Here is a 27,573-nt window from a genome sequence, read left to right on the forward strand (position 1 = left end):
AGCTTCTCAAAATGAGTTTACTTTTCTCATATCGCCAGTAACTACACTGTTTTGTGAACAACAAAAGACGAAACTAAAACATAGCTTCATCCTAACATCAAATACATTAGTAGAGAGATACTTACGGACGCGACTTATGGGCTCTATAAAATGGCTAAAGTGCTCTTTTCATGGAGGTGTTACAAGGAAATTTGCTTATGGGGCGGCGGAAGATATGCGGCCGGTCAATCTTCATCGTGGGAGGGGTGGGGGGAGACGTCCAGTGGGGGGAGATAGGTACAAGTCTAAAAGTAAGGCGAGCCGCTTTTTTCAACTGAAAAAAGAGAGTGTTGTGTATTTATCAAAGTTTTCGTAGGTAACGAAATACTCAATATTCAGTTGAGTTCCATTTGTCAGAAACATGCAAAAGAAAGTCAAATCATCATGGCTTTATTAAAGAGTTCAAAAGGGCAGAATTTATAAATAATACGTATATGTACAAGAATGTGTTTAGAATAGCGGTCGATCATAGAGCTTTTGCAGCAGCATCAATAATAAGCTGCATCATGAATGATATCCCTATCAGTTGACTTGGCACAGAACATGCTAGCAATCGGCGTGTTAGCTGCTGCTGTTTTGGATTGCAGAAAAACATTGTTTCCATTGTTATAAATGCCAGTATGATCAGTTGTCGTGGAGATGGCGCTATCCGTGGTCATCTCCATATCATCACCAACGCTATCTGGTGTTTCATGATCCATAGTGTTCACCTTTCTCTTTTTGATGATCTTGGTATGATTCAAAAGAGCCTCGAGCTGCCCTCTTTTGTATATATGCCTTGACCTTATCAGTATGTCACTTGCCTTATATAGAGTTGTACCGTCGTTTATGCATAAATTTTTCTGCGGTGTAGCTTGTTCAGTAGAATAAAGAGATGCTAACGATGGTGTCTTTACTGACATTCCTTCTTTTCCAACATCGAACTCATCTCCCTCATATATGCTGCTAGTATTTCCGCTATTGTTCGGCCATAGTGAACTTGAAACTAAGTTATTTTGACAGGAAATAGTTGAATGTTTAAAAGTGTCCACCAGATAAGAGTCTCGATTCTTCCACATTTGTAACAGGTTATTGAATGCAACATAAGCTTTTTTTTTTTTTTTCCTCTCTATGTTGTCCACACTGATCATCATTGCAAAAAAATAAGGAAAAAAAAAAAATTCTTAATTTGGCCAATCAAAGCGTTGAATTGTACATATCAAGCTTTATTTCTTTGAAGGTGGTACACGTTGTCAAGTATCAAAGTCTATTGAAAGAAATGCACCTAATGTAACGCTAAGGTGCGTGATTTATTTTTTTTTAGCCCTTTTAGAAAGAGTAATTTTCAAATGCCCAATCAATAATAATAAACTATGCTTGTGTACTTGGTTCTTCACTCATAGAGCGCATTTTCTAATGATAATAAACAAGAAAAATGTGCTACTTACGATAGATAACATATGCAGTGCGACCCTATACTAGTCCATCTAGGACTCTATGTTGTTGTTCTTTAGAGACCCGGGTAACCCCAAACCCCCTTCAAAACAAAATAACACAAACAGCCTCCTAAGAGAGAGAATAACCAGCATCCCTTCTGTGCTACTGTTATTATCGTTTTACTTGGCTTGAAACACTAACCTCAAAAAAACGCCTAGGTATCGTATGCTTTTCTACATAGAAACAGAAGAGTAAGACAGAGAGTTGACTATTTTTAGATAGTATATAACTTTGATAACCAACGTACAAACGGAAGCGTACCGTCATCATCACATGTTTGCTGCTTATATTCAATTGAGCAGCTTTCCTCATTTTATTGTTGAGCGTTCAGGTTACAGTCTATTGCAGGCCACTGAAAAAAAAAAAAAAAAAAAAAAAAAGAAACCATCATGGTGATGATGGTGATGAAGTAGGAGGAAGTCTACAACACTTTACTTGAAGTGAATGGGGGGTGTGGGGGATTTCATACTTGCCTGTTCGCGAAATGTGTGTGAACGATGACTCACTCCAAAAACAATCCAATAAAAAATATCATGCATCGCTAAAAGCACTCCTGTAAACATTGCAATCTATTTTCAATTACTTATCATAGACATTTCAGTTATTGAGCTAAATTTTGTGAACCCAAAACTGAGAGCATGCTTGAGTGTTTTGGGTAATTTCCCATATGACCATCGTCGATATTACTATCAGTAGTCTTGTCTCTATCCTTTCCTAATCGAGCCAAGATTATCTCAATTTCTATCTTGAGTGAGATAAATCTGCTTTATATGGTCTTTCGCAAATCTTTTTCTATTTCTCCTAGCTCTACATTATATCTGTCACCAAAGCAATGCCTTGTTCTCTCAATAGAGGAACAGCCAAACATCATGTAAAGATCGACTTCACGCGTCAACCCCTCAACTTCAATGCATACTCATATTGAAGCAATTCTACCTTAACAATTCTTTTGCGACCAAACTCACTCATAGCATCATGACCTTGGCTATGTGTAAACATGTATACATTCTTTGCAGTACTCCAATATTCATTGTAGAAGGTATTCAGAAATTGTTTTTTGTCAGCGGAATACTTGGTCAAGACCTTTCATCCATTGATTCATTTGACAAGAATGAACTGGTTTTTATAGATATCGGCCTATGGATCAAGTACCTTTGAGTGCATAGGGTACTCGACAATTGACTCTTCTACTGTTCTTTTTATTTCGCTATCCTGTGAATAGAGCCCTTTTTGCTTTTAGCAGGTCATTGTACATGTTAATCACGCGTTCCTTTTGTAATATTGATACTTTATAGATTGAGTCGTGAGTCTGATTGCCTTATTGGCTTCATGGGGGTTCTGTATGGCCAAAGTGATCACCAAATTAACAGCTTTGAAATCAATGAATTTTGTTGCAAGCTCGACGTTCGCTTTCAGATCACTACTATCTTTCTCGCCAACTGAATTCAAGTTAGAAGAAGCAATCTCTGACTATATATCAAAAAACGAAAGGAGGAATTCGCCCAAAAATGGTTCAAGATGATTCACCAATTTGTTGATGTGCCCAACTTGAATAAATTGTTTTCACTCAATTTATGGCTTTGGATTTGAATTTGAAATATGTAGCTTTGAGAACAAATAATGTTTGAACAATTACTCCACCCCTACGAGATGCCAACTTGGAAGATGAGCTAGTTATGAACCTTTTACCTTGAAGCATATCGGTTTTTCTTTGCACTAAAGAGGTCACTGAGAGAACTGCAAAGTCTTTATTATGAAACCAATGGCTAGCATAAAGGAAAATTGTCCACGTTTATGGTTGCAATAGAAATGTTAAGTGTAAGCAAACACATTTCTACTTTATTCCAATAGACAGTCTTAGATGCGAAACTCCCACCTAATATGAAAAGCATGTCACTTTGGCTCAATAATTACAAAAAGGTCGGAAGCTGTTTGTACTCAATCCTTCGATCCCAAACATCATGTCCTTTCACCAAACAAAGTGCTAATCAGCATTCTCAACTAGTTTAAGATGGTTAGAGCACTTAGAAAAATGAACAATGAAATTTTTCTCGAGAGTGTCCTGAAACATCTTCCAAGAGCATCTTTTACTAGACCCATATCGAAAAAAAAAAACAATCTTCCCAAAATCAGAAGTGTCAACTATTTATCATCATAGACCTATTCAATACCCCCAATGAAAGTAACATCTACAACGAACACCATATTGACCCAAACATCAGACGTATGGTATGGATATTGCTATAAAAGTACAAGCTAGGACTTTAAAGAACATCCTACAATCAATTGTCAAGCAACAAAGAGGTTACAATAAAAAGTAATTGTTGAGAAAAAGATGAATTCTATCGACTTATAAAAGACAATGACTCTTCCTTCACAACTTTTCATTTTCAAGCTTATATGAGCTAGTCTATTCTTACAAAATACTCAAATTAAAGCTAATTCTATATAGTACGGTATTCATGCAAATAGATAGTGGACTCCACGGGGAGAGTGGTATCAAAAAGAAGCTTTTCGTAGCAATCGTAGTATTCGATTCTTTTTCACCTTTTTCTTCTATCAAATAAAGACGAAATACTAAGGCTACCTCCTTCTTAAACGGATAAGTTGCTCTTTTGAGACCTGATAATGATTTAAGCGCTGTAACTGATGGGCTAAGAAGCAGATTCAAGCAAGATGATCGAAGCTATTATGGAAACTAGATTGAACGAAATGCTTTTATAAAAAGGCAAGAGTCACTTCTCATGGAATATGTGCAATACTTTAGTCATGTTTGTAGGCTATAGCAGGTAATGCTTTGCCATTTGCCAGCTTTTTAGGTTTAGTACTAGGCTTATAACACCTATAACTTCAGCTATAATGAATGACATATTACAAAGAAAACCCACAATGATATTTCAGGGATAGAAGACAAGTACAAGCTGGCATTTGGTAACAAGACCCATTTGTTGGGTTCCATCCGTTTGTCACCTTACGCTAGATCGTATCTGACAGCGGTATGAATTGTCATTACAGTATGGGCTTTATAATAGAGAGTTAGGTGGTGGTGGTGGGGGGGGAATATCATTAAAAGCAAAAAGTCTTCATATGACTGGAGAAGCCCACCTCTGTCATAGACCATTCGATCCTACCGGGCCTATAAAATTAAACGCATTTAAATCGTTTCGTCTCTAATTTCCATTGTAATCAATCGTAGTCCGAGTACTACACGAAAGAATCTGTAGAATTTGCTTTTACAACTGACGTTTATTGAGCCTTTACTATTTATCTTTAAATTTAAATGAGTTGGTAAATGGAATAAGGTAGAAGGCGGACTTTCGTTTGCAAGAAATGCCACACGGAAGAGCAATTTTTTCAATAACTTTAATTGAAAGTGTGGAATTTTTTTGGAAGAAATTGAAGCAAAAAAGGCTAAGCAAAGGTCATTTTTTACAGTATTCAATCAAGAATACAAAGCATCAGTCGTCTCCATATCCGTAATTCTAATTTCATTATCTTTTACAATAGTGTATTGCTTTAGGGGCAGGCATCGACCATTGTCGGAACTCAGGTCTTTACATTGACTGTATAATATGTATTCTCTATAGGCAGGTCCTGATATAACGCCATCTGCATAAATTTGAAAGCATAACTTTAGTATAAAAAGAATTAGCATTATCAGAAACTCTACAAAACTTACGGTCATTCTTGAACAATTCAAATACAGCAGTTCTTTCGCTTCCATCTCGTACTCTTACTTCCTCTTTCACGAGTAGTTCATCGACCAAATCATATTGACCCGGAAGCTACGTAAAATACAGTTAACTTGAAAATGCATTATAATCAATTTCGTAATTGTAAAGAATACCTTTCTTAGTAAAGTTATCGCATAGCACATCAAAGATTCTTGCTGACGGATTCGGAATAATATATTATCAAAACTCCTTTTACCTTGCCTATAAAGTATGAACGAGCTAAGAAACGCATGTAGTCGAATAGAAAATGTCGCTTATACAAATACCTAAACTCGTGCCATGGAAAACTGGTCAGATTATCACCAAGCTGTACAAGGCCTTGACTAACATGTCTACTATAGTAAGCCACTGGATGACTCGAGAGTGTATCATAAGCTATTAAACCCAAGGTGGGCAACATTCTGAAAAGAGCATAACAGAGTAGCATGATATTAATGTCTCTCGTTAACTTCTGTAATAAGATATCAACCTTCTTGCTTACATGGAAAAGAGCTCATGGATGGAAGTTGTTTCCAAAAAGAAAAGCGCTTTTTCTGCTTCAACATTTGTATTGAACAAAGGTTTTTGTCGCGAGGCTGGTATCCGCTTTGAACATTTCCACAACTCCTGCCAGATATTTTTTGGTTCGGACATTCTTGCAGTTAAATGACCACCAGCAGTAGTGTTGTCATCTTCCTCAATCCAATCTCTCGGTGAGTGCCACCTCACAAAGTCTTCTAGACAAGCATGCGGATTAGCCGCTTTGAATGCTTGCATGTCTGAGTAGAGTTGGGCTGATTGTAGTTTGGCTCTTTGCTGAGTAGCATTTTCGGATGACCCCATGCTCTCAAATACACCAGCTTGTTCATTAATCATATCCTCTGTCATAAATCCTGCTTCTTGAGTAATAGGAATGTTCATAGGCTGTCCAGTCTTTAGAAGTTTTAATGTATCATGCTTATAATCTATACCCTCAGCTGCATTAGGGTCTTTAATAGCATTCGCCTCTTCGGCTTCCAACTCTTCAGCTGTAGCAGGAATAAACGTAGGCAAATGGACGAATGATTCTTGCATAAAGCTGGGCACAATTTCTTCTCCATCGATCTTATTATTTATACCCTCAGGAGCAATGCTGTCCTTGGATATAAAAGAGCTTACATCTACAGCGTCAACGAATACATCACTATCATCATCGTCATCCGCATCATTCTCTTCAAGCTCTTCCTTTTGTTCTTGGTCGGTTTTCGACCTGTCATCCTCAATTTCTGGGGTGTTGGATTCTGCAGACTCTTTCTATTAAGAAAGCAATATGCGTAAGCGCCCTTTATTCCAGCCTCAAACATCATTCTTTGCTTAGCTTACTTCGATAAGTTTGCTGTTGGTTGCATCTTCACTACCCTCTACAAATTTCTCGATAAAGCTTTGTAATTTTGATAATTTTGTTTCCCTGTCTACATTAACATCATCAAATAGGTTGCCAACACGTTTAAAAGATGGTCTGTCTGACCGTTGTTTTGCTTCCAGTTTTTGCCCGTTCTCTTTTGCTTGTTGAATACTGCGATGTATACAACAGTTTACCATGGATAACTTTTGATGAAGCTAGCAATGTACATTATAAATTAGTATGCGTGCGGATTGCTACGACTTTGTATACTGATACTGCTTACAATATTGTACCGCAGGTCGATGCCTATAATTCTCTCCTTTTGTGTATGCTGCTGTGCTTCTTTTTCAGACTCCTCCTTTCCTTGACTACATGCGCTATTGTTATCATATAAGTATGGATCAAGTTGAGGGATTGGAATCAAATTTTCCCAATGCCATCTGATCTGTCGTAATACTTCTAGCCAAACGATCCTGAAAAACGCCATAAATTGTGTGACACTATTGTTATTTGCTGATATCTGTTTCTTCAAATGAAGGTTATGGTGGCTGCTTGGGGTATTGCTGTTATTTGATGGCGATGCACTTGGGTTATTGAAAGCTGATGCTTGCAAACTGTACAATATCAGATTCCATAAAAAAGATTGGTAAGGTACGGAAGAAGCATTTTTTAATTTTAATCCTAATAAGTTTGTATCGTCGAATTTCTTCTGCAGTGGTGTCCTTTTACCATCCCTGTTATTAATATGCTCCCTTTCGATGTGTTTCTCATTAGAATCAAAAAGGGCAGTCAACACACTCTCAACTTCCGCTGATCTTGCTGCAATGGATGAAGAGATTGTCGAAGTAGGGTCATCAATATCATTGTCTTCGTCACTATTGATATCCATAGCATGGCTACTGACGCCACTTGTATTTCGATAATGCCCAGGAACAAACAGATTATGTAATAATTTTGCACTATCGCTTGTGGATTCATCGTTATTTTCGTCGTATGGCGCCAAATAATCTCGATTAGTAGGATCATTGATCCAAGAGTTGATTATTTGTTCAAGTAGCGTCGAAAGATAGGCTCTTTGCTGATTTATCGGTGCAAATTCCCTTGAAATCAGCCATTCTTTCGCTACAGAAGCATTCAATGGTTGGGTATAAAGCTGGTGGAATTTGGCATGTTCGGTCAACGGGAATAAAGCACTAAGTGTTAATGAACGTAAAGGGTCGTTATAGGACCCGAATGAGAGAGGAAACAATGCGCTTGCCTCTATTTGGCTATTTGCTTCCTCTTCCCCTTCTTCTGCTTCTTTTTCATTGTCTTCTTCGTCTCCCCAGGAGTCTCCCCAAGAATCAAAATCGTCGTTAAAACTCATTCTTCGTTTTGAGGCTTTCTCAATAATGTTTTCCCAATCTTTCCAATTTTCGTCAAACCAATTAGTTAGCTTGTATGTGTAAACTGCCGAAATATCTATGTCCTTAGCCACATCTATTTCATCGATATTCCCTATTTTTGTAACGCTATGTCAAGTTTTGCATCTCTTCCGTTTTACACGCAAATAATTGTTTTTCTTTTACCATTATTTTCTCGATGTACACACAATTTTTGTAAGAATAAGGCCGTTAACCCATCCAAGGATGACATATGCGTTAATGGTGGTGTCATTAAAGTCATATTGTATTTTATTTCAGTATCAAATTCAATCTTAGTGGTATCTGATCTCTGTTGCCCTTGATTTGTCAGTTTGTATCCTATGTACATATCATGACGTTCCTGACCTACGGGAGCAAATATAGGTACTCGGCATCCTGTGTTTTGAAACGCAATAGCACATGCTGATACCAATAGCTTAGCTGAGGATAAATCAATTGAAGATCGGCCACTTGATTTGAATATCTTTTTCCTTAAAGAGCCTTCCTGAATAGGTCTTATTATCATCAAATGTTGCTGACCAGTCCAGCGATGTAATGGATGGTATCCTTGAGAAGAGCTGCTATTGAACTGATAAAAATGATAACCGCTAGCGAACTTGTTGTTTTCCGTTCCGTCTTTAGTGCCTTGAATATCAACATCATCGTCTATATGGTGTTGACCCGGATGATAATGATATGTAAATTGAAACAACTCTTCGCCTAATGCGATCGTCTCTTGTCTTGTTAAAAAGTCAGCTGCTGCATTAATAGCAGAAGCATGTGCAGTGGCTTTCGCAGCAGATGCTAGTTGTTCCTTAGAAAATACACCAAAAGAGCCCTCTTTGATTCCCCAGGAATACAACGTCTCTTCGATATGTGTTATGAATCGCTCAAAATTAGAAACTGAAGTGTAATCCACAAATTCATAACGTGAAAAATCATCGCTAAATGCTGAGTTCTGTCTTTGTTTGCTATTACTAGTGGCAACTGAAGGCGCTAAGCCTGTAGTTACTGATGATGAACTGGACATCTGTACATCGAGAACGAAAGCAGAAGAAGGAAAAAATGTCGGGCTTTGGGGCAAATTGTATTTTTCTAATGATCGATCGTTCATGCCGCTTGCTTTTTGATTGCTTGCTGATTGGATGATCGCGGATTTTGAAGTAGCACTTGAATATTTTCTGCCTTCGTTCAGTAACTACATGTATAAATACTTTTAGGTCAGCGTCAACCTTTAAACAATGGCATTCAATGCTACGGATGGGGCTAGTAAACCATTGGGCATTTTTTTAATGTAATCAATTTTTATCTAATCGAAGAGTGACTGATAAACTCACATAGCATAATCTACAATCCTACTTCTGAAAGCCTTCCATCAAATAGTAGCTTTATTAATTTCGTCGTGGGCTTGGTATAGGGTTCACTGGGAACACTTCGAGTCCCATTTATTTACCCACAGTAGCAGTAAATATAACACATCAAATTATAAAAGATTTTAGCATATTTGTTACACGTTTTAGCAGCTTTAAAGCTACCGAGGTAATTTTTGTTGATCAATTACCTTAAACCAAAACGAATTCATAACAACTTCTGAAAAAGGTCATTGATCACTTAGCTGCATTCTCTTTCTTCTTTTAAGCAGGAAAAATAACGACATATATTTAAGCCAGTTCATGGATCAATTGTATGGACTTGCTACTTGAAGAAGTGTTGCCGTCAGTTAAAGGAACTGATTCACGAATTTGTTTACTCGCTTATTCTTAATTTGCCCAACTACCTCTATTATTTAGCTGTTTCCAGTATATGTGGGGCACAAGTGAGTCTATAAACGTGAACTTTAAACGAGTTCTCAGTTATTTTACAATATGAATTAATCGGGTGTTCATTGGTAATAAAGGTACCTAAACTTGTTTTGCTGCAAAAATTGGGAAGGTTTGCTTACCACGAACTAAAAACATGTCCTACCTAGTCCGCAGCCAACGAGATTTTTGCAGTCTTTGAAGGCCTCCATTATCGTCCAGTTTTTCAAGGGAATGAGGTAGCCCAGCTCAAGTTGTCAAAGAGTAGAATGGATAGCCATATTAATGCTTGGCAAAACGAATTGACGCTTTTTGAAAGGCCTCGACTATTGCATAGGGTGTAATTTAGTTCTGTCTTTTCCTTTAGTTCTTTAAATACATTTCATGTCAATGAAAGCATTTAATTAGCCATTTTGTTCTGTTGTCTTTTTCTATATATTAGAAAGTAGACACGATTAATAAGGCTGCAGTTAACTGAAGCTAAGATACCTTTATTCCAAAGCCCAACAGACTAAACATTTCGTTCGCTTTGAGTAATAATTGTATAAGTATGCAGCCAACATAATTGACAAGAACTATCCTTAAAAATTGAGGCTTAAGAAGGTACAACGGCAGCATTGATAAAAGAGAAAACGAGTCTGCTTCCAATTTTTACGAATTAAAGATAACAGAAGGTTTTTTTTATATTACTAAATTTTGTAAGCATCATAGATAACATACGTGCAAAGAGTTTGAATAATGGCTCATCATGGATTGATACCCCTTTGAGTTCAACGTCTGTTCTAAAGTAGAGTTAAGGAAGGCTCCCTTTATTTTAAGATAACACTCAGTAGAGGATAAGCTCATACTCTTATATCAAGTTTCATACTAAGGGGAGATTTTTGCCTAAGCAGAAGATAATAAGTCTCTGCTCTCTTCTTGCCATTCAAAATAATAAAATAAGGTAAGTGTACACTTAATCAACAGTTGGAAAGATTCTTCCTGGCCTTATTTAAGGGGTGGTTGGGTGGTTGGGCTTTTTGTGGTTTTTCTTCTGAAACAGGAAAATCAGATATTGTGTAATTTACATAGCCGAGCGGGCCTGCATTATAATCAAACGAGTTTGATTTCACTTTCGTTTTTACTTTTCCCGAATGTCAGATCGATAATCAAACTACTCTTCTTCGAACAAATTCAGTAAAAGATCATTAAAAAGACAAAAATATTTAATGGACGTGTTGCCATCACAGAGACAACCTCCTTCATCTAGCAAATCGTCTGGTTTAAGCGGTGGCTCACCATCAACTGCCGCTGCCGTTGCTGCCGCGGCTGCGGCCGCTGCTGCTGCTACGTCAACTGGCGTGAACAATCGAGATCAGCAAGTCGAAAAGCTACTAAAGGAGGTTAAACAACTGAAGCAGAAAGTTGATATTCTGGATAAAGAGAATAATGCATTAAAGAAAAGTATTTACGACCTGTCAGCGAGATATGCAGCTTCAATATCACAAGGTGGATTATCATATAGACCGGGCCCTTTCGTCATAGACAGTCAGGAAATAGATTCATCGAGCGTATCTACAGTTAATAAAAAGGCGCAAGAAATGATATCCAAAGCAGTACAAGAAGCAGGTGGCGATATAGAGCCTTTTCAATCAAGTAAGAAATTGATAGAAGAAAACGTTCACGGTAAAATAGTCAGTGAGACTTTTAACCTTTTTAATATGGCCGTAGTATACCCTCATGATTCTCGAGATGCTAAGACATTTGAATTGCGTTATGATTTGAAGGTAATTGGAGCGTCCACTCAATTTTGAATCAAAGGGTATCTCGATATAGGTTTTTTGGTTTTGTCTAATGTTCTTTTGTGTCCGTTTGGTCATGAAATCCCCATAGGGACATACTGGTGCTGTCTATACAGTTGAATTTTCACCCAATGGTGCATTATTGGCGTCGGGTTCTTTTGATAAGACAGTTCGTATTTGGGACACTTCTGCTCAAAAAGAGGTATGGTCAATTCTACAGTCAAGCACAGTCATGCATATATTGACGGTTCAGTCGATGTAATTTTTAGATTTTCTGCTTGAAAGCGCATTCGTTGAATATTTCAGACCTAGCATGGACTCCAGATTCCACGATACTGTTATCAGGCGCCTATGACGAAACCTGTAAACTTTGGGACATAGAGAATGGAGGCGGTAAATTAACCGGCAGCTATGAAACAGAAGGTTTAGTACAATGTGTCGGTTGGGATTTTGTCGACAGCAATCTTTTTTATTACGGTACCTCGAGAAAAGTATTAGCCATGGTGGATGTTAGATCAGATGGAAACGCTTCTGTTATTCGAAATGATAGTATGATCAATGCTTTATACACATCGCGTGATGGTATTCATGTTATCACAGGCGATGCGCAAGGCATGCTGAAAACATGGGATATGAGATCAAGTGAGTTACAACTTACAACTTACAACTTACTCTACGATGCCTTTCAGTGAACTTTGACTGATAAGTTTTCAATTATTTCAGGGCAATGTATTTCCTCCAAATTAAACGATGAATCTAAAATGCCTATCACGCACATTTCTATCGGAAGACGTAGTACGGATGCTTCAAGAAGAGCGAGTAAGGCTGCATTAAGAAGAATTGTTGACAATGTTCCAATTTTAACTGTACATATTTATTCTAGTTAATGATTATGATGAACCACGGTATATGGCTGTGAACAGTTACGATAATTGTAAGATTTGAATAGCCTTGTGAATGCAATGAAAGGAACGTATGACTTATAGCTGTTTTTTTCGTAATAGTATTACGTGTTTACGACCGAGGTATTGATCCTCCCAAATCAGACCTTCGATTGGTGCATTCATTGAAAGGATTCAAGAATAAGAACTGGCCAATAAAGTCGTCATTTTATTGCGGCAGTGGTTGTGAGTAGCATTAAGTAACAATATGATTATTGACAGTTTTTCCTTATTATTGATGATTTTTTAATTAGATAACTCTTGCATAATGAGCAAACCCTCTGTTAACGATAGTTACGGTGATTCCGATCTACTACCAAATTCAAGCGATTATTTATTCGAGAATACGGTCAGTCAAGAGCCGAAAGAGGAAAAGAGTGTCTTATTAGCTACAGGCAGCGTGGACCCTTATGCTTATCTCTACAATGTGGGTGAAGATAGCGCAGAACTAATGCAACAATTGGAGGGACACACAGACCGTGTATACGCTGTACAATTTCATCCTACAGAACCTATTTTAGCTAGTTGTTCCGCTGATTTCACTGTTAAAGTGTGGGGTCCAAGTTTAAAACATAGAGGGAAAAAGAAGGCGACCTTATAAAAATTCTACAAAAATTATGACAACCTTTTTTCTTTTAAGCAACATGTACATAGTCAACACGAAATAAAAGACGGGAAATAATACCAAATGACGACGTTTTTCTTTTCAAGGGCTTTCTGATTATATCTGATTATAAAACTCTTCTCTTTCTACTCTTACAAAAATAAACATGTCTTTCAAACGCTCATTTCAAAGTGGTTCTTCACTGAGCACGCCTGTAAAATCTGTACAATATCGGCAAACAAGACTGACAATTGACGATAACCGTTATAATAATTGTATTGCTACTCATACAAACAGTCAGGCCACATTTAGTCAGAAACTCGCTATGCATAAAGGATTGGATTTCGATAATGCGCATAGCTTCCAACCCTCTACATCACCAAATCTAGCATCATTAAACAATGGCAATCAACCTTTGACAGCACTAGCACAAGACAATCAATCCAATTTATATAGGTCGAAGATGATTATAGCATCACAGACAAATGTAACAGTGAAAGCAACGACAACAAAAAAAAATGTAGCATCACCTACAAAATGTATAATGGCAATTACTGAGAGTAGAGGAGTGGCTATCGAAATTGGGTTCTGTGTTTTTAATATGAACAGCTGTGAAGCTTTTATTTCACAGGTGAGCTTTACAAAACTTGAATACATGAAGACCTGCCTATCGCTATCAATAATGTGTTCTCACCAATTACTCAAATATGTTTTGTTCTATCTGATGGACGTTAAAGCTGGCTGACTCACCCACATTCACAAGGATTTTACAAAAAGTGAATTTGCACGACCCGCAACAAATACTCATGCCGGTTTATTCAACTGATAATTATGAGTACTCTCAAAGACAGGCGAACGAGAAGAATAAAAGCCAAGATGCCCCTTTCAGTCATTCTACTGCTACGATTACCAACGCTAGCAGTGAAAGCGGTAAATTAAAAGAGCTTCTGAGGCTACAATTTCCCCATGTTCCAATTATATCCATCTCGCGAAAACACTTTAACGACGAACTTGGAAAGCAATGCATCCAAAAATTCTGCTTACAAGATGACATTGCAGGACTGATTGTTGGTGTTTCTAACCGGTAAAATAATTGTTTCTTTTTTGTAAAGCGATTGTTTTCTTGATTCATTATTCAATAATAGATATTATTGCTTGGCTGCCATTGCCGGTCTATTTCAGTAATGAGAACAAATTATTTATTATAAGTTTTACATAAAATTCGACTAATATCCATTGAAAACCCGTCCAATTAGTCATATCATCCATACTGAGGGTCATACATTTGCACAGCACACTATCAAGTTCACTTATCAGGGCGCAGAAGGTAGAGTACCAGAGCCATAAATCTCAGATGAAGTCTGTCTTTTGCTAATAATGATTATACTATTTCTGTAGGCAGTATGCTTATTGGTATGTGTTCATAATGATAAGAAGAATACATCAATGCTTATATACTATTCAATCCGAATTGTTTATCAGATCCTATAACAGCCAAGAATTTAGAGCTTGTAACGAATATTGCAAACAGTAGCGGCAGCGGGCAAGGTAATAGCAGTGCTAGCGCTAGTAGCAGTTTTAAAAAAGACTCTCTTCTCGGTATTTTGGACCATACTAGCACATCCATGGGTAAGCGACTACTGCGAATGAATATTTTACAGCCTCCTTGTGCTGCTAATATCATTAGAGATCGGTTGGATGCGGTTGAGGGTTTGTGTCAGAGTGAAGAATCTATTTTCACCATACAGTCCCATTTGAAGCAGCTAAATGATCTCGATCACTCTATATGGTATCTTGCCAAAATGCCTTACGCATCGAATAACACAGCGACAACGGCCACGCTTGCTGTCCAACATGCTGAAATGAAGGTCAATCAAATTATAGCTCTGAAACAGACAATTAAAACGATACAAGCTTTGGCTGCTCATTTGAGACAGCAGAAAGAAGGGAAAGAAATAGACAGCTGCATGCCTGATAATGAAGAGATTAATGGATCTATATTATTATATACAATATGCAAGGTACGTCAATAGTACAAGGATATCAATAATAGTTGTAAAAGAATGATGATAACAATTTTCTCTTTAATTTTTCCTAAGATCTTATCGAATTCTGCCTTTAGTAACTTTTAGCAATTTTGGTTACTGAAAATCGAGATGATCATTCTATATATATTAACATAAATTTTAGTTTTTTTGGAAGGCGAAGTTCGAACCATGATTAATGAAGAAGTATGTATACAAAAAACAAGTCTAGGCATTCGTAACCAAAAGTGTTATGCAGTAAAGGCAAGTATACTTTTTTTTTCTTGCCTTATAGTCTATTGCATATATTATTTACTTTCACGTACATGCTTTAGGCGGGTGTAAACGGTTTACTTGATGTTGGTACGTACAGTAACAATTGCCCAATCCACCTATTTTCAACACTCTTCTCAATATCTACAATACTTCTACTATTTGTTCTTATAAAGCTCGACAAACATATAAAGAGACAACAGAAGATATTTATGAACTTGCTTCTCAATACTCAGAAGAGCATAAAATGCAAATGAAACTTCAATTCAACGCATCAAATTACTTTCATATTACAATGTCCACCAATCAGTTAACGGAAGGGCGTAGACTTCCAAGTGAATTTATTAATGTTGTAAAGAAGAAAAAGACGTTACAGTTTACAAGTCTTGAATTAGTAAGTCGAATCTAGTATCAAAGTTAAAAACAGCACATTAATATAGTCAATCTACATCATAGCTTCAGAAGAATGAAAGATTGAATGAATCACTGACAGGAGTGTATCTTATGTCAGATAAGTATGTAATTGTCACATTTTATTCTGGAATGCGTCTCTAAATTAGACATATTCTACATTTTAGGATTGTGACAGAATTGCTGAATATCTTTAGGAATAATATCAATATCTTATACCAAGCTTCGGAGGCCATCGCTTTGTTAGATATGCTAACATCTCACGCGATCCATATAATGAAATCTGAAAATTATGGTAAAAAAGCGATAGAGTCAAACTCAAAACTGCCAGTGACACTCATAATAATTAATCATAACACTACATTATAGTTCGTCCGGAATTTTCCAGTACTTTGGCTATCAAAGCAGGCCGACATCCGATTTTGGACCATATACTCTCGTTCCCAGTGGTCGCAAACGACACTTTTGCATCTTTATCGAGCAGCTTTCAATTTATGACCGGACCTAATATGAGTGGAAAATCGACTTACTTACGTCAGATTGCTTTGTTAACAATTATGGCACAAATAGGGTGTTTGTAAGTAGCGTACTCCTACTGTAACCGGAAAAAAGGTGATCCGTTAAAGGCCACAGTTTTGAAACATTTGTTCTTAGTGTCCCAGCCGAATATGCATGCTTCCGTCTTAGTGATCAGGTATGAAAGATAGCTTAACCGACTACACTTTAACTGTAAAATTCGTTTTCACATAGTGTTCAACCATTTGTTGATATATCAAATGTTTTGTATAGCTTCTTTCTAGGCTAGCAAATGATAATACATTTTCTGATATTGGCACCTCTTCCTTTATGTCTGAAATGCGGGAAACCGCTTATTTGTTGAAGCACGTAACGAATACAAGTATTATCCTTATTGATGAGCTTGGTAGAGGAACTTCCCCCAACGATGCCTTAGGAATCACAGCAGCTGTTTGTGAAGACCTCATTTGCACGAGAGTAATACTACACATATTGTTCTGGTTATAAAGCTTTCCTTTACCAATGCTTCATTGTTACGTAGGCCTATTGCTTTTTTGCTACACATCTGCATGAATTAACAAGTACGCTAAATATATACCCAAATGTTGTAAACCTTCATTTTAAAGTTACTATTGCTGTAAGTTAGTTTATCAATCTAAAATGGATATTAGTGGTATTTAGCATTTAACCTTTTTATGGACCAACGTACAGAGAAATACAGATAATGACTGTATAATTGAATATCAATACAAGGTTGAAGATGGAAATTTGAAGATGGATACCCACTATGGTATAAAAAATGATCATTGTTGGCAATGTACAGAAACAATCTCGTTCATCAATATGATTAGGGTTGCAAACTGCTCAAATATTGGGATTTCCAAAGGAAGTCTTAACCTGTGCTCATAGAATTGTGACCAAGGTATTGATACCGTAGATTCAAGACATTAAAACCATGCTTTACTTACTGATTCACCTGATGAATAATGAGAATAGTTAAAAGAGCAAAGATCCGGTTTGAATCGGCAAGCAGAAGAGAATGTTAGACGTGATTTAACAAGAGATCGAAAATTACTTTGGGTGAAGAAAAAAGAAGATCTGACTGCAATCATTTCTTATTGACAATACTAATTCTTTCTCTACAGTTTGCAGATAAACTATTGCAATTGGGTCAAACTGAAATGAGCCATGATCAACTTTACGAATACGTACTAAAACTTCAAAGCGATATTATCGAGGCGAACAATAATCGAAACTTTGATTGAAAGTATGAAGTGGTTTAGTGCTAGAGTGAGGATTATAATGATAATCCAACAAAAGTGCTATGAATGATGCCATATAAAGTAATGATTGTATACAGGCAGAATAGAGCTTGCTTTGAATAAATATGTACATTGGCAGATTATTGGGTATTAAGAATAAATGCTAACTCGTTTTCTGTAGACTGATGCTGTACGAGTTGAGGCTGGTACAATGGGCATCTGATGATAGTTTAATTTTAGGCTTTGTTCTTTTCTATAATGCATTAGAAGTTGATCACCGTATTTTTGCAATTCTTCCAAAGACACAAACATGTTGAAGCTATTTAATTTCAGTACTTCTATCTCTAATGCATTCAGCTCTTCCAAAGGTAGTCCCCCAACCTAATATTTTAATGTGATTGAGCATTCAATTTGTTTTTCCAAACAATTACAACAATCATACTTACTTTTGCATATCGAACGTTAGTAAAGAATACATCACTAAAAAATTTACTAGCAATCATCATTCCAACAATAGTAAGCCTATGTATATTGTACGAATCAATACGTAGGGGTATATGTTGCTGTTGCTGTTGAATTCCTGGTGATGATGACATACGGTCGAAATAGACTAACAAGCTCAAGAAGCATTCATTAGGACAAGGACAATATTTAAAAATCCTCGTTAGATAAGCATGTATATCAATTGTTGGAATGGAATTGGCTTGAAAACACAAATGCTGATCTGGTGTCTTATTGATGTGTATCAGCTTGTCATTGGCTTTTACTATTTTTTCAATTAAGCAAGTTATCATTTTGATAGTTTCTGTAACTGGGAAATTGGCCAAATCGAATTGAGGTCTTGTAACAATCGATAATCTTTGTCTCATGATGATGTTATGGCGTAGTATTTGTGAAAAATAAAAATGAGAAAATAATAAGAAGAAAAAAAGGTCAACTACATTATACAACGAAAGGAGGAAAGAGATATCCTTATTAAGGGGCAAAATGTTTATTTTTTTTCTTTTTTGCTTTTTGTTTGTCATCGGCCGAGCAAATTGCCTCTTTTTAATCGAATACCGGATCCATCTTTAACAATTGCTGCTTTGTTTTTTGCGTTAGAAAAACCCGTTCATAAATATGGATGTAACTGAAACCTATGCGAAGCTTCTGAGATCAATTCTTATGTTTCAATTTCCCTCGAGTCAAAAAGAAAATTACAATTTTGGGCAAAAGCACACAAAAGCTGACGTAAGCGTATTTTGCAAAGACATACTGACGCCGTAGAGATGGTAATTTATGCATGTTCAGGAGATCTCTAGCTTCATTCATTTAGACTACGCGCCTACAAAAAAATCTTTTTGGGTTCGGGATTGCTTCAGATATGTTTTGGCAAACTTTAAGTCTCAGTCAAATTGTTCTCCTGAAAGGTGCTAATCTTTCAACATAGTTACTTTTAGTTATCAATAAACTTACCTTTATGATCTTTGTAATGTGTATTTCAAACATGTCTATCGCCATTTAAATTGATGGGTGTTTCAAAGAGTTGATCATCTAACTATTTATCGTATTTAAGGCAGGATGGTAATATATTTACATGAGTAAATCAATCACAACGTACAACGAAATGTAAAATAAAACTTGAACTGAATATGAGCATTGCTCATGTCTTCGTTCCCGTTTGGTAAGCGGTCTGTTCAATTGCATACATTTGAACCTTAGATCAAATATATAAAAAATAAAGATAAGATAAGAAAAGAATATGGATTAAGGATAATTCTTATGTAAGATTAGCTAATCTCACATAAGAACTGAACAGTTTATCTTTATGAAATATATTTTACTTAGATTATCTATGGCTATATGACATTTAGATGTATAGCAGGATTGGTATATGTACTCGTAGGCTATATTGATTCAACAACCAGAACATAGTAGGTTACGATACTGCCCCCTATTCTGAAAATAAAGTATGGTTGGAGTTAAAAAAGGCTCAATCGCTTTTTATCAATACAACAACTGTTCAAGCAATTAAAAGAACACCATGCATGAATATCTCTTCCTAGCCAACATCTATAATCATTCCCACAGTATCTGAGCTACACAACTGGTGGCCGATAGATATTGGATTATAGATGTAGCTGCATGATCACCCTGGATATGCCAGGATAGCACATTACAAATCAATCCGCTCTGGGACAGACGAGTAAATATCCATCTAAAAGGAAGATATAATTTTTCATGGAAACCTCTGACTCACTGAGTGTTGGTGACTACAGGTTGGTCGAATATAGTTTCAATATATATCCAGACGATTGAACAACTGGTTTAAGATAAATTAAGATATGTGGACTAGATACGACACAGAAGTCAACTTAGAGTGCTCTTAGTGGCCTTAAAACCTGAGACCAGTACTCAAATATGAAAACTATTCGATTCGCTTCTTTCACATATTCATAATGCACATCGTTCAACCGCGGTTTGATGTTTATCCTCTTTGATCGTGGATCCTAATTTTGATTGTACAATAAATGCAAATAAAATTCACTTGCCGTTAAAAAGCCAAGCACCTCATCTGTTGTCAATAAATACAGATAAATGATGACAGATAATGAAAAGACTACGGTGGTGAGCTTTACATTTCATTATTACAGACTCAATGCTAGCATTTCTCATTTTGTTTATTGGTGAACCTCTTACCCATTCCCCAAAATAGAAGGCATTTTATCATGTGTAGCCATCTAAAACAATAACTCCAAAGCCAGAATGGATTCATCTAACAATCCCAACTTTTCCGTAGGTCCATATTCAAATCCAAAACATGGTAATACCTTTTATTCAATGAGTTATTATAGATTGGCGATTAAAGATATCAATCAATCATAAGTTAATAATGGTGAGATAAAGAGTATGAGTGCGGAAAGGTCTCTACTAATGCCTTTTCATCGAATATTCTTCTAATATTTAGTTTCAACCATCTTACTGCCGTCGAGCCGATACCTTTTACCATCCTTAGCTGTACAATAAAGCGAAGATACTTTTGGAGGAAAAATACTACCAGACCCAACTAACCGGCATTGGCAAGCTTGCAATAGGTTTTCGATCTTACGACCACCTATGACTGAATTCCCTTGTACGTTGATTATTCCAGGATATTTTATTCTTCCCTGGCATTCCGGATCAGTCTTATCGATTTCCCATAGGAATACACCATTGACAAGCACCGAAACGCAGAAGATTAATATATGGACAGTTTTCATAAGATTGATAAAAAGAGTCTTAGTCTTATACTGAAGTAAAATGAAAGAAAGAACACAACAAAGGAGTGAATGATGAGTATGGTTGATGTATAAATACCTGACCAAGCAATATGTTGTTTGAAGTAAGGAGTAGCATGATAGCAATGAGGACATACTACTTTTACATAGACTTGATCAACGGGAATGCAGGAGCCTATGATTTACATTGCGCCTCAGCTTGAAATACTTGCTGATCCGTTTCAAAATGGCCAACTTTTTGCAGTCGGTCGGCAACTATCCTTCTTTTTGCACCATAGATTTGCATATTGCATTTGAAAAACTGATCGGCAACCGTGATAAAAAGAAAGACTTGCAATAACTCCTGCTACCTTAATGCCACCAGCATGCAAGAAACAACCAAATGAATATGTCGATAATCACTTGAAAGCTTCGAAAGCTTCGAAACAAAGTTATACAACAAATTTTCAAGGTTGAATGACTTTTAAAAGGTGCCCTGGATGCATGGTGTGTCGTAACCCCCGCTGTAAAACCCTGGAATGCCTTTAAGCGCTAATAAACTCAATAGTATGATCTCCTTGGAGGCATTTCATCTTTTAATTTATGTATCTGTAACCTGTTTTAGATTATATATTGTATGATTAGCACAGGAAAGCAATAGAAGGGAGGGAAAAGAAGAAAATTGTTTATGTTCAATACAATCCGCTTGTGTCGCATCATAGCTTCCTCATTTTTCCTTCTATATCTTACTGAATTGTTACGTTCAACTTATCGCACACATGAAATTACACCATTAGCAAGCTAGAAATATGTTTTAAAAAGATCACCATGGACAACTTGTATGATATCTTTGTTGTTTTTCGTTTTTACAGGACTGATTTCTAGCATTTATTACAATTGCCACCATGATGAAAGCAGGAGTTTTATCAAAAGATCGTAAAAAACAATATACCGTATCCGCTCTGATTATAATACATCAGTGTCAGCTAAGATTCCGATACACACATTTCGTAGACGGCAAACAGTGTATTTCTTTATTAATAGCAGTAATTTTTGTCTTCTTTTCTTTTTCTTCAGTTGTTTCTGAAAAGAAATAAAGACGGTGGTTTGATTTCGTTAAGGTTTCGTGTTTACTTTCCCTTGTGCTATTCTTTATTTCTAATCCCATTACTAAAATCAGCAAATACCACACTATTGTAAAAGCATCCCTACTATGAAAACTTTCTACTCGTCATCCTCTGGCTGTCTTCGTCGAGTCTTGGGTAATGTTCAGTTGTTCTGCTTGATGCCAATTATATTTTTCTATGGCTCAAATGTGATTAACCCGGAGGGGAGGACAGTAATGCCATTATATCTATAGTGGCTGTGTTCAAGAAATCTAAATTCGCCACTGCTGCGGCACAGACCCATTACAAAAACCAAAAAGTCTAACCTTGTTTATATAAGAGATATTATACAACTGCAACCCTCTTGAAAAGTCCCTAAACAAGTCTAGGATCGCTTTTATGTGAAGATTGCAACACTGAAACGCGACATTTCCATCCCTAAACAATTATTGCTGTCAGATGGCATATACAAAACATTATCATGAAATCATGGATCAATATAATTTATTGGTGCAGTGTTTGAATAAGTGGTCATACTTGATAAATAAGGTTCTTATCTTTATCATTTCCTTATGGATCGAATATTTTCTGCGTCCTAACTCCTATTTCCGAATAAGTGTAACAGCACAAGAAACACGCATTATTGATCTGCGAATATGAAATCCGTAAAGCGATCGATTTTCATTTTTGACAGCTGAGCCCTTTACCAACTCTTTATCTATAAGAGTCCATTCTCGCAAATCTATTATCAATTCAAATGGTATAAAATAAAATAACATTGTGAACGCGCTGAAAGGCACTGCTCAAGAGAACTTGTTCGTCATGAAGCATACTGTTTTAGCATAGCATGTACATTGGGTGTAGGTGATTCTCGCTGAGGATTTTCGCGCTTATCCCATTTACATCGCTCTTCTTTACATCAGAACGCTTATACGCAAGTTAGATACTCTCTTGAGATATTTATACCAAAAAAGAAAGAGATATACCAAGATATAAAAAAAAAAGAAAAGAAAAGAAATGTAGCCTTCATGCTTCTTCTCTGTTCTACACAGCGCATCATCTTCGCTAAATAGGGTATTTAACAAAACAGAGATGCAATTCATTGCAAATTGTCTTTCTGCTATCATATATAAACATGAAGCACAATCCAAGACGCTACTCTTCCAATGAAATATTCTGTTAAGCTATAGCACAATCGCTTCTGGCCTAAATTTGCGCTTTTCATTGCTATATTATGTCTCCAGATTTGAGTTGAGCACCTCGCATACCATTAGTATACACAAGGATCAATGAGTTAACATTTTTGGCATCTGTCCAATTCACGCTTTAATGTTGCTGCAGCTATATTTTACAATGTTTGTCTGATTGAAATGAACGTATATTGTCAACAAAGCATATGAACCGCTATACAGTTTCAAAAGCAGAGATCTTCTGCTGATGCACTGTCACCTATGCCTTCTAAAAAACACCTGGCCAATCAGATAGCAACAACTTTTGACTCGAGAAAAGGGGTTTTCAGAAATCCCCGCCTTGTGTTATCCCAATTTTTGTGGGTTTTTTTTTCTGTTTCTGCTTTCTTTTCCGTCCTTTTTTCGGTCTTTGATACCTTTTTCGTAGACACACCTAGCTTCTGCAGGACAAGGATATACATATATTTTTATGTTTTATGATGAGTTTATTAGATGAGGATGAACTAAAAGCCTCAGCAGGACTAGTTCAGCCGGTACAGCATTTATCTATATCTTCTTTCCCGTCTAAGGCAGCTACTACTGCAGAAAACAACAATGAGTCAGGGTTAACAGAAGAAGAGAAAGAGGATGACTTTGGTGACCTTATTACAGCAGACACAGACAGTAACAGCCAGAATGACTCTGGTAGTAATACTCCACAACGATTTAATGGTCAACATTGTCATAAGCTATTTCCTCCCAACGTACTCTTAAATATATTCCGCTATTTGCCTATAAGTTCTTTACCGAATGTCGCTTTGGCTTGTCGACGATTCAAAGTATTGGTTTACGATGACGAATTCTGGGACGAAAAGTTGCACATTATGTTGAAAAATGATACTGGTGCTTTAAGGGCAATGCTTGGTAAGTATTAAGTTCTTGCAATTGTACGCTTTAAAAATAGTATTCAATCTCTATAATTTCTCTATTTCAGAGGGCACAACCACAAAAGGTTCTTTGATCGATTCAGAGCAGTCTATTTATATCAACAATAAACCTTTGAATACACTAATACCTGGCATGTCTACAGATCCATATAACACGAGAGCTCGGTCGAAATCAACCGGCTTTTCCAAACATTATTTTAAAGAACTCTACAAGCAACTCATACCTTATTATTTGGATTTAAAAGGATCTTACAAAGAGACAACCAAAGCTTTGCATGATTTTGGAGGGAATCCTGAGGAATGTGGCAAAGTCATAAACCTACTTGCCGGTTTGGGGCAATGCCATGTGGTAGATGGTTGGGAAGAAATCAATGAAAATGTTCAAGCATTAATGCAGTATTTCGAAAGTGTTTGTTTACATAAATTCGAAGTAGCTTATGATGCACATAATTCAGTAGACATGAAGGTCTGTCATATTTGCTAGCATGTTTTTCTAAGGTAGTATGTTGATATATCCCATTTGATTTGTAGGTTTATGCAGATGCATTAATTGCTTTAAATGGAGGATCAACATGTATGCAAACCTATCTTCAGAAGCACCCGATTTTTTATGACAATCCGTTCAAAGCAGAGGACAATTTCGTGTAAGGAAACTGTAGGAAGAGAGCTTCTGACGGCAATGAATTGTAATAACCATATTGCTCTACGATATATTTTTAGTGTGACGCATGACGACCTCACACCTTTGAAAAAGCTATATACACTCATCACCGACGAATTTAGGCAACAATCCATGCTGATTGCCGAAGTTTTCCCGGATAAAATGGACGCTTTTTATTTGTTCGCTGACAGAGTTTTTGAGGATGTGGTAATTACTGAAACTCACTTCTTTTGGAGAAGCAAACGTATCTGATGAACTTACGAAGAGTTTTCGATAGATAGCAGAGTTCGTATCCCAGTTACTAGGGCGTGCCATGTCCTGTAGTACACACTTATATTTATGCACTATATCGGTAGTTTTGACTTCCACTGAAAAAATGATAAAAGTTCTTACAACTGAAGAAGCCTTACCGAAGAAAATTGAACCAGAACGAGGCATCAATCTGCTATTCAAGCTCTTTCTTCCCTTCTTAGACGATTATTTGTATGAGGAACGACATTATGCAGAAACAATTACAAAAAAGAACATAGAAGAATGGGTAAATGAGCGTCAGAAACTCACAAAATGTCACCTCTGAAGATGAAACTTACTGTTTTCAATTTAGAACAACCGTTCTGCTGCACGTTTAGACGTTTCAACACGTCTTACAAATCAGTCACGGGAGACATTCAAGAGGTAAAAAAGACACAGTATGAAGGCTTTGGTTGGCACATTTATGTATACAATGTTGAAAAGAATATTTCACCCCTTTTTAGAAACTATTTGAGCGCGTTTAAAAAAGTTATAACGTTGCCCGTGGATCTTGTTTCAACAGCAGCCACCACTATTGCATCACCTTTTCACCGTTCAACTAGCGGTTTTCTACAACATAAGAATAATAATTTATCCGACAATGACACTAAAAGATCATCAACTACATCGCTAGAATCCATCACAACTGCACAAACTGCTACACCTCCTGCGACACCTAAAGTATCTGATACCATGATTAGGCCTTCTTCTTGCTCCAATTTAGCAGAATCTCACACTAGCAGTAGTAATGAAGGGAAAGATATAACGGGGCAATTAGAATTCGCTCGACAAGAATTGGATTTGCTGCAAAATTATTTATCTTTGGAAACATCGTTACAACTGATCCACATAAATAAAGAATCAGAACGACGAATACAACAGTTTATAGACATTGGGTTCCCAGGAAGGATGAAAATAGATATTCAACGGACATACGAACAAATTTTTGCGCAGTTATTAAGGACTTTGGGGCAATTGCACATTAGGCCTGCTTTTGAAAGGTAAGAAATCTTATCAACTATAGCATCCACAAGAAAATTTATACAGCTTTTGCTTATCTATATATATTTTATTGAATGATTTAGCGCGTCAGAAAGACTCTCAGTATACAAACCAAGCCTACAAGATACCTCATGCATGGAGGACGTTCCACCGCTTACTGAATTTTTTGAATTGGTGCATATTGCAGATGTTATTCAGCAAATGATTCAGCTTTATTATGACGAAGAAATTGTATGGAAAGTTTTTTTGATATTAAAAAAAGGTTATGTTATTAACAAAAAAACTTTTTACTCTCATGATAGACACGAAATGTTGATAAAACGGACTTCATGAATGAGGTGAATAAAGAAAAGAAAAATTTCGAAAGAACACTGGATGACTGCGTTGCACAGGGTATGGATCGAGGTATCCAAGTGTTGTTATCACAAGTCGAATTGATCCTTGCACAAGAACAGAAGAGCGACGACTATAACCTACCGACAGACCGTATGCCGGATTTAAAGCCTACAAAGGTAAACGTAGTAAGAGTACTTTAATATAGGAAATGAGATAGGAATTACTCAAAATAGAAACTACATACTCATTTGGATAGGCTTGTCAGGATACCATACAGTGTTTAAAAAGAAATACTTCGATGTTGGTGGGAGCAGCTGAAAAATCTACGATGGATCTTTTCTTTAGTGAAATTGGCCGACGGTTTTTTGAGTAAGTAAAAACATACAAGTCCATCTTATAGCTTTTGATGTTTACTGATTGATTTTATTTAGGGTATTGTGCAAGCATTTGAAGGCGCAAACAGTCAATCAAACAGGTGGCTTTAGATATATAAGGTAAGAGTGGCTATATTCACATGATTGTGTTCGTTTTCAATATTAACAGCCTAAATTTTCCTTCACGCTTAGTGATATGAATGCTTATTATGACTTCATACTCACTCTACGACAAAAGACTATTACGCCTTATTTCTTGGCACTTAAATCTTTAGCAAATCTCTACATTATTGATTCAGCAACGGATATAAAGTCACTTATTCATGATATGGAACGATATCATGGGCTTATGAGAGTAGAAGACCTCTTGGAATTTGCAGCCTGCAGAAGTGACTGGTCAACAATTAAAAGAGCCGTTCAAAAAGATATGACAGATTGTTGTATCATGTAATTACATATTCTTACTACTATTAGTTTCTACTATACACCGTAATTTCATTAACCCAAAGACTGTAATTGATGCAGCATTAACAAAAATACCTTTCTTTCTTCCTTATAAAGAAATAACTGTACATAGCCTGCAATTAAAAAAAATGTTACGTAACCCCACTACTGCCTGCATTATCACGCATTAAAAACGAGTATGTCAATTGCGATCGTAAAAAAAAAGAAAAGCTTACGAAAGTCGAATAGCTCCGCTTTAAAAGAATAATGGTGACTGGCGTATTGCTCTTTCGTAGGTTAAGCAAAATACGGGGAGCCTTCAACCAAAATCAGAGCTTTTTCTTCCATATCTCAGAAATATAATAAAGAGAAAATGGCTGC

At 36.5% G+C, this 27,573-nt stretch overlaps 9 protein-coding genes across 9 annotated transcripts; 3 read left to right on the forward strand and 6 right to left on the reverse strand.

Moving 5' to 3' along the window:
• Window positions 1–355: 355 nt before the first annotated feature.
• On the reverse strand, window positions 356–1,128 carry BDF20DRAFT_887890 (uncharacterized protein). Its single transcript, XM_053082047.1, has one exon. It carries the CDS (start codon window positions 1,095–1,097, stop codon window positions 528–530), a length of 570 nt encoding a protein of 189 aa, XP_052933771.1. The 5' UTR covers window positions 1,098–1,128; the 3' UTR covers window positions 356–527.
• A 132-nt stretch (window positions 1,129–1,260) lies between these two features.
• Window positions 1,261–1,864, reverse strand: BDF20DRAFT_887891 (uncharacterized protein). Its single transcript, XM_053082048.1, has one exon. It carries the CDS (start codon window positions 1,825–1,827, stop codon window positions 1,627–1,629), a length of 201 nt encoding a protein of 66 aa, XP_052933772.1. The 5' UTR covers window positions 1,828–1,864; the 3' UTR covers window positions 1,261–1,626.
• Window positions 1,865–2,775: 911 nt separating this feature from the next.
• On the reverse strand, window positions 2,776–4,636 carry BDF20DRAFT_838271 (uncharacterized protein; the record flags this gene model as incomplete). The annotated part of the gene is made up of 4 exons (XM_053079142.1): window positions 2,776–2,954; window positions 3,205–3,281; window positions 3,936–4,169; window positions 4,491–4,636. 4 exons carry the CDS (start codon window positions 4,634–4,636, stop codon window positions 2,776–2,778), a joined length of 636 nt encoding a protein of 211 aa, XP_052933773.1.
• A 321-nt stretch (window positions 4,637–4,957) lies between these two features.
• On the reverse strand, window positions 4,958–9,300 carry BDF20DRAFT_915748 (Rab3 GTPase-activating protein catalytic subunit-domain-containing protein; the record flags this gene model as incomplete). The annotated part of the gene is made up of 8 exons (XM_053084360.1): window positions 4,958–5,124; window positions 5,195–5,300; window positions 5,446–5,650; window positions 5,731–6,521; window positions 6,591–6,827; window positions 6,896–8,109; window positions 8,181–9,213; window positions 9,274–9,300. The coding sequence occupies 8 exons, from the start codon at window positions 9,298–9,300 to the stop codon at window positions 4,958–4,960; spliced, it is 3,780 nt and encodes a 1,259-aa protein (XP_052933774.1).
• Window positions 9,301–11,022: 1,722 nt separating this feature from the next.
• Window positions 11,023–13,306, forward strand: BDF20DRAFT_948908 (WD40-repeat-containing domain protein; the record flags this gene model as incomplete). Its single annotated transcript, XM_053084862.1, has 8 exons — window positions 11,023–11,449; window positions 11,525–11,580; window positions 11,687–11,797; window positions 11,865–12,237; window positions 12,319–12,414; window positions 12,479–12,529; window positions 12,600–12,722; window positions 12,791–13,306. 8 exons carry the CDS (start codon window positions 11,023–11,025, stop codon window positions 13,135–13,137), a joined length of 1,584 nt encoding a protein of 527 aa, XP_052933775.1. The 3' UTR covers window positions 13,138–13,306.
• BDF20DRAFT_915750 (muts domain V-domain-containing protein) lies at window positions 13,307–17,629 on the forward strand (the record flags this gene model as incomplete). Its single annotated transcript, XM_053084361.1, has 20 exons — window positions 13,307–13,771; window positions 13,878–14,224; window positions 14,286–14,321; window positions 14,397–14,467; window positions 14,539–14,553; window positions 14,623–15,161; window positions 15,240–15,261; window positions 15,331–15,422; window positions 15,500–15,527; window positions 15,614–15,831; window positions 15,894–15,952; window positions 16,016–16,143; window positions 16,218–16,425; window positions 16,503–16,542; window positions 16,638–16,841; window positions 16,906–17,001; window positions 17,076–17,154; window positions 17,216–17,286; window positions 17,361–17,444; window positions 17,510–17,629. 20 exons carry the CDS (start codon window positions 13,307–13,309, stop codon window positions 17,627–17,629), a joined length of 2,922 nt encoding a protein of 973 aa, XP_052933776.1.
• A 147-nt stretch (window positions 17,630–17,776) lies between these two features.
• Window positions 17,777–18,495, reverse strand: BDF20DRAFT_915751 (cyclin-domain-containing protein; the record flags this gene model as incomplete). The annotated part of the gene is made up of 2 exons (XM_053084362.1): window positions 17,777–18,007; window positions 18,073–18,495. 2 exons carry the CDS (start codon window positions 18,493–18,495, stop codon window positions 17,777–17,779), a joined length of 654 nt encoding a protein of 217 aa, XP_052933777.1.
• Window positions 18,496–20,463: 1,968 nt separating this feature from the next.
• Window positions 20,464–21,076, reverse strand: BDF20DRAFT_887933 (uncharacterized protein). Its single transcript, XM_053082049.1, has one exon. It carries the CDS (start codon window positions 21,016–21,018, stop codon window positions 20,563–20,565), a length of 456 nt encoding a protein of 151 aa, XP_052933778.1. The 5' UTR covers window positions 21,019–21,076; the 3' UTR covers window positions 20,464–20,562.
• Window positions 21,077–23,637: 2,561 nt separating this feature from the next.
• Window positions 23,638–27,199, forward strand: BDF20DRAFT_907497 (exocyst complex component Sec10-like protein; the record flags this gene model as incomplete). Its single annotated transcript, XM_053083389.1, has 13 exons — window positions 23,638–23,691; window positions 23,887–24,061; window positions 24,132–24,550; window positions 24,616–24,728; window positions 24,805–24,952; window positions 25,044–25,283; window positions 25,350–25,420; window positions 25,501–26,037; window positions 26,122–26,269; window positions 26,341–26,550; window positions 26,631–26,743; window positions 26,806–26,868; window positions 26,941–27,199. 13 exons carry the CDS (start codon window positions 23,638–23,640, stop codon window positions 27,197–27,199), a joined length of 2,550 nt encoding a protein of 849 aa, XP_052933779.1.
• Between the last annotated feature and the right edge of the window lie 374 nt (window positions 27,200–27,573).

Source organism: Mycotypha africana, assembly GCF_025528875.1.
Source record: "Mycotypha africana strain NRRL 2978 chromosome Unknown BDF20scaffold_9, whole genome shotgun sequence".
In the NCBI taxonomy this organism is placed as follows: Eukaryota; Fungi; Mucoromycota; class Mucoromycetes; order Mucorales; family Mycotyphaceae; genus Mycotypha; species Mycotypha africana.

Coding starts and splice junctions, on each gene's coding strand:
- BDF20DRAFT_887933 (XM_053082049.1), bottom strand. CDS start 21,018: ATGTCCTCATTGCTATCATGCTACTCCTTACTTCAAACAACATATTGC.
- BDF20DRAFT_887890 (XM_053082047.1), bottom strand. CDS start 1,097: ATGTGGAAGAATCGAGACTCTTATCTGGTGGACACTTTTAAACATTCA.
- BDF20DRAFT_887891 (XM_053082048.1), bottom strand. CDS start 1,827: ATGAGGAAAGCTGCTCAATTGAATATAAGCAGCAAACATGTGATGATG.